Source organism: Pollachius pollachius (genome assembly GCF_949987615.1).
Source record: "Pollachius pollachius genome assembly, chromosome: 7".
NCBI lineage: Eukaryota > Metazoa > Chordata > Actinopteri > Gadiformes > Gadidae > Pollachius > Pollachius pollachius.
Window position 1 is genome coordinate 8,151,873 of NC_136940.1, and position 6,243 is coordinate 8,158,115.

Below are 6,243 nucleotides of genomic sequence, written 5' to 3' on the forward strand. Positions count from 1 at the left end.
GCCCTTATCCTTTAAGACCCCATAAGATCGTGCCTCTGAAATCATCTATAAGCTTTAGTGGGGGGTGGGGCATGGATTTTAGAATACTTACATGCAGCACTAACGATTATTACATTCAAACACATAATGGCATTACCATACAAAAAATATAATTGTACATGGTTTAGTTAATCGGAATAATAATGAATGATAGGCAATTTTATGTTCCTATAATAATCTCTTAATTAAAAATATTATGTTGCAAAACCACAAAGTGATTTCTAATAATGAAAGTGGGAGATTTTGTCGGTATCCATGACTAAAGACAACGCCCAAATGAGTGCATAGCGTGCTTAAAGGATGTGCGTTCGAATGTTTCTTGCAAATTAGCTTTCAGTGAGTTCCAGTGAGTTTGTTAATGAGTTATCTTAGAATGCTTCTGAACACGTCATTGGTGGTCGAGCCTTTCGGTGCATCACCTCTAGAATAAAATAGGAGCGCACTACTTAATAGTTTACGGGTTTCACTCAAACGCACCGTGAGGATAGCTTTTATCTTGCAACACAGCAACGTCTCAATGTGGGGGCATGTGATTCGCTATTGTCACTATTACAAACCCCCTGATTGGCTGGATTATTAACCTAGGAAACGGGAAACTAGAAGTCTGCGAGTGTTTGCCTGACAGCTCTCAAGGTAAAGGATGGTCGTCACCTGAACAACAAGTGGAAAGAAAGGGAAACAATCGCAATCTTGTAACATCACCGAAGCACACTGCTATTTCTAAGGAGAAATCCATCATGGGTTGCTTCTTCTCAAAGAAATCCAAGAGAAAAGCAAAAGAGGAGCAGACTCCGACGGCTTTGGAGTCGAACGCGGGCAGTAACAGCGTTCCCCTTGGCAGTAGCAGCGATGAGGCTCCCAAGCAGTACAGCTGGGATACACGCGAGAAGGTACGGCTCTTTAAACGGTTTATTCACACACATTGGGATAATACGATCCACGTTAAATTGAAACGTAAGTCTGCGATGCATGCAAGTGCTTCTAATAGTCTTTGCTGTGTGCATGGTCCATATGCTGGCCAAAATCAACATTTACTTTAACAATCAAAGCAAAACGATTTGCACACACTCTTTGTGCAGCGTTGCAAGTTCTGTTATTTTCGACATGGACTGACCATGAAAAGGGAATCGCACGTAAAGATGCAATGCAGTTTAATTTAAGTTAGTTGTCATGTATAGGGCGATCGTAGTCATAATGAAGCAAATGTTCTAGAGATGAACATGGGTTCAAAAAAGGGTCTGCTTTGCTTTTTGAACAGACTGTTAGTAGCTCATTAGGGGATTATCCACAGATACAACAACACGTAACTACTCGAGGGCCAAACTAAATCTGTTGTGGCCTCCTTAGCTAGGCTTGGGTGATCGGTCCCTTTTCCTGGATGCAGGTTCAGCTATTACTGCAAACCAAAAACGATGACTTCATGTTGTTTTGGCTAATACGGGATTATTCTTAATTTCAAAGGTCACAATTATGAATCATATGAAAAGAAAATAAGTTTGCATTTCCCTTGCATTCCCAAAGGGCTTCACAGGCCCACTTAACCATAAAGAGAGCCAGAATAAACCCATCCCTCCTTCCAGCGATGGCAAGGATCGACACAAATCTTTGTTTGGGCACACATGAAATAATCTAACCTCATAGCCTAACAAATGTAATATAAATACACTATTTGGTTGAAGCTTTTATCCATTGTCTATCCTAACCCTGACCCTAACCTTACAATACTGTGAGGGCATAAATTCTTAGCATGGGGTGCCCCGGTGGCAATGGAGCCCCAAACCCTGGCAGTGTTGATGCCAGTCTGGCTATAGGGCTAAACCCGGGCAGTTCTGCATTATGGGAATCCCATTCTGGCTGAATATTGATACATTTGTGTTTCCTTGCCCAGGTTGACCCTAAGGACTACATGCTGAACGGTCTCAAGGACACCACGGTGGGCCGGCTACCCGGCACGCTGAAGGGCCAGCAGCTGGTCATCCAGGACTGCGAGAACTGCAACATCTTCGTGTTCGACCACTCGGCCACCATCACGGTCGACGACTGCGTCAACTGCCGCATCTTCCTGGGCCCCGTCAAGGGCAGCGTGTTCTTCCGCGACTGCAAGGACGTGCACTGCGTGGTGGCATGCCAGCAGTTCCGCACGCGCGACTGCAAGAAGATGGAGGTGTTCCTGTGCTGCGCCACGCAGCCCATCATCGAGTCTTCCACAGGGATGCGCTTCGGCTGCTTCCAGTTCTACTACCCCGAGCTGGCCTTCCACTTCAAGGACGCGGGCCTCAGCATCTTCAACAACAACTGGAGCAACGTGCACGACTTCACCCCCGTGTCGGGCGAGAACAACTGGAGCCTGCTGGCCGAGACGGCGGCGGTGCTGGACTCGGTGCCGCCGCCCGGGCCGGAGTCGGAGTTCAAGGCGGTGCGCGTGTCGGGGGACGCGTCACGCAGCATCGTGCCGCTGACCAGGGGCGGGCGCCGGAAGGACAGCGAGGAGTCCTGCCTCTTTGTGTTCTTCGCGGGAGACTACACGACCGCCAACGCTCGCAAACTCATCGACGCGGTAAACTTGGGCGGGGGAGTGTGTTGGAGAGCTCAGGGGAGGTGGTTGGGAGTTTACGTGTGGTTTGTGAAACTGGTGGTGCGGGTGACTAAGTGTAAGTGAAGTTTAGCTGCTCATAGAAAGGATGTGAGAATTAACGGCCCTCTTGTCACCGTATCCTTTATAAAACCAAATAAACCACATGTTCTTTTAATCGTGTGTATAACATATAGTATTCTATCTATGTGCCTTTCTCTCATTATCCATTTGTTATTAAATACTTATTGTAATACTGTTAGTTTAGTGTTATTACACCATAAAGGGTTTTATTGCAAATTATGTACTATTGCTGTCGCAATCCAATCCATCTATAGAGTAAGTCTAGGTCAACAACGAAACTGACACACAAATGTTGCAATTTTGCAACAGGATGTTCCAAATGTCACCTGATTGTCCTGCCAACATTATGAGTAAGAGTGGAGTCATTTATTGTATGTAGGCCGATATTTTTCCATTTTCATTTTTGTTTATTTGACCTCGGAAAACCCATTGAGGGAAAATACCCTCATTTACTAAGGGGCTGAGGGTACAGTGAAAGTTAATACATCGGCTAAAAATAAATAAATAAAGTGAATAATACAATAAGGTAAAGTACAATACAATGTAGCAGCAGCAATTTGGTTATAAAAACATTAGCAATTACAGTCAATGCAGGAGAATTGTGTTGGAAGGGAGATGAGATTAATAAACTCTCTCAGTGAAAGAAAGGAAACACAACTTCAAGGGTTTTTCTGAGCTTATTCAAAATGGAAGGTGCTTAGTAGCAAAAAGCTGTCTTCCCTAATTCATTGTAGACAGCCTATATATAGATATAGAGAAGCTACAATGGGAGATGTATTTATTCTCTGAATTGTTATGGGGCCTGGATGTTTCAAGAACTACTTCAACTACTGCTACTACTACTGCTAGTAGTTTACTAAATGTTATCGATTGGCGTAGTTAAACTAAAGAAAGCTTGCTGCAAGTTAACAACTCTGTTTATGCATGCCTTTTAATATTCCTTCCTTATATCCGCAGATGATTGAGAAAGGTTTCCTGTTAATTCAGACCAAGGAGGTGCCCATGAGACCTGAAGACGTGAAGAGGGTTTTCCAGAACGACACCGCAGATCTGCTGGAGTGGAGCACCAAAGGTTAGCGCCCTTACCATAATCACAGATGGCATCAAGGGGCTTCACAGGCCCTCTCAAGGCCAGTGACCTGCAGTCAGGGGAGGATCATGAAAAGAAAAAACTAATTATGATCAAATTAAAAATATATAATACATTGGTATTTGTCTACTGATCAAAAATTACTTATTATCAAAATCGCTGAATTTGCCTTTTTCCTGAGGGGAAATACGCGAGCTGAGGCCGGCTGAGGCAGCGAGCAGTGCTGCCTCACCGAGAATTGCGCAATTCCTCACAAACTGGGTAGAGCGCATGATCTGACATAAAACCGCGCTGAAAAAGCATGAAATGAGGCAGCCAGTACCTCTGCCTCACTGAAGGGGGCGTATGCGTGAGCCCAGTGTTTACAGGATGCTTCCGTTAACTTCTTTTAAACAGTCAAGTGCACTACAGTCATCAGTCTGTTATTTAAAAAAAAACATTTCTGACTGCAGACATGGAAGATAATGATTCAAGGCCGGTACTATATAACAATTGGGTTCATATGTTTGTAAATCTGACTCTGAAAAAGTCAGTGCCTCACCAGCCATGGACCTCACCGCATGTCTCTGCTCAAGGACAAAGAAATTCTCTACTTATTATCAAGCACGAAACCTTGAGATTGAACACAGAGGAGGGATCACTCCATCCAGGGACTGTTAGGAATCAGGAATCCATTTTCTTTTTTTTTCTTAAAGATGTTATCTAGCCTGACAGCATGTAAACGTTGAGTTGTACCTATTCTCCGGAAGGTTCCGTAACTGCGCTGGAGTTGAATGGAGACGGAGTGGTTGATGCCTGCAGGATGATCGCTAACGAGGTCTTCAATGGATCGAAGGTAACCATGACAACATATGTTCTCCTTAAGGTGTTCGCACATGGCCCCAACAAACAAACACCCAACAGGAAACATAATCCAAACAGCCAACCACCACCAACTCTATCATGGCATACTGGTAGATGTCAACGTTTGTAGGGGCAATGTAAAAGCACCTAATGCAGCCTTTCTCTTATTAAAACGTCCAGCTTGTCCTTCCCGCTATTCAAATCACTCTTCTTTATTTGTCGCAGGTGTTTGTTTCGGAAAACAAGAGTACTTCTTCACGGGACGTTGACAACTTCTTCAATTTTGCCGACATGCAGATGGGCTTGTGAGCGTGATGCGTCGAACAAATTGCACATCGAACATTTGAAGGATTTTCTGTAGAAAGCCCAAATTACTGGTACGGAAGGTTAGAATTATGATCAACTTTCTGTGTCACTGCTGTGTAAAGATTCTTCAGAATGGGAATATAATATAAAAATTTAAGATGCTCCCTGAAATATTTTTTTATAAGATTCGAACCTCTGGTAATAGTCTTTGATGATAGGTTTGATAAGGGAAAAGCTTCAGAGATGAATGCACAATTTTAGAAGCTCAGATCTCCTTTTTCTCTTTAAAACAAACTGGTCCCCACATTGTAGTCAAATAATGTGAATATTTTAAATGAATGTATTTGATACTTTTTTTTTTTTATCCACTATGTGAATGTAGGTTTTATTGTAGGCTTTTCATTTTAACTTAACGTTCTGTTAAATGAAAAGAAAAAAAGAAAATACTGCAGTGATAATATGAACAGAGACAGCCAAGAGGGAAAGTATTTAATATAAAACATTCAGTTTTCTTAAAAAGTTTGCAGGTTTAGGGATGTTTGTTTAGATTTTGTATTTGCTTAGCAGTTTACATGTTAAGTTGAAATTGTGGTTGCAAAGGGCCGTTTGAATAATGGGCCCTGTATGTATTTATATTTAGGTCTGTTTAAGTTGTTGTTTTGAGACTAAAGGGTACCGATAAGATGGTATAGATTTTGCTGGGATGGATTAGCGTAGGCAATTCATGTAGCCTAAAGTTTTATACTCTAAAATGAATGTTTTGTAAGGTAAACAAATGTGTTGTTCATAAGTATTTTTGGTAAAAAGAAATGTTGTACAACGTCATGCATTTTGTTTCCTGTATTTTTAATTTCTCATTAGGCGACAATCCAAACTTTCCATTTATGATTTTGAGCTACGTTAAGACATTATCTTCGGTTCACAAGAGGAAAGAGATGCGAGAGTGACAATGTTCCAGACCATATCGCTAGGTCAAGATTCAAAGTCATGTTACTCTGCTAAGCAGCATATTGTAACTAGCCTCCTGTGTGCTGGGCATAGTGTCTTAATGATTTGGAGAAGTAAGAAAGTGTATTCCAATAACCTTTGTTTATGTCTTTATGCTGTAATGTTAAGGGTCCCAATAGCACAGCGTGCTTGGACACCGAGCCTGCCAATAGCTTCATCACATATTCCACTAGCTGTACGAATTTACTTGTATTAGTGAAAATACAAAATGGTTAGATCGATTTTTTTAATGCTGACTGTATAAGGAAGAATTATAAGAGTTCTTGCTCAACAAATGCTTGTTATAGTGAAGTGTTTTCTA

The 6,243-nt window shown here is 42.0% G+C and overlaps 1 protein-coding gene across 1 annotated transcript; it reads left to right on the top strand.

Moving 5' to 3' along the window:
• Positions 1-657: 657 nt before the first annotated feature.
• Positions 658-5,759, top strand: rp2 (RP2 activator of ARL3 GTPase). The gene is made up of 5 exons (XM_079739680.1): positions 658-929; positions 1,928-2,596; positions 3,653-3,767; positions 4,535-4,620; positions 4,854-5,759. The coding sequence occupies exons 1-5, from the start codon at positions 777-779 to the stop codon at positions 4,935-4,937; spliced, it is 1,107 nt and encodes a 368-aa protein (XP_079595806.1). The 5' UTR covers positions 658-776; the 3' UTR covers positions 4,938-5,759.
• Positions 5,760-6,243: the final 484 nt, after the last annotated feature.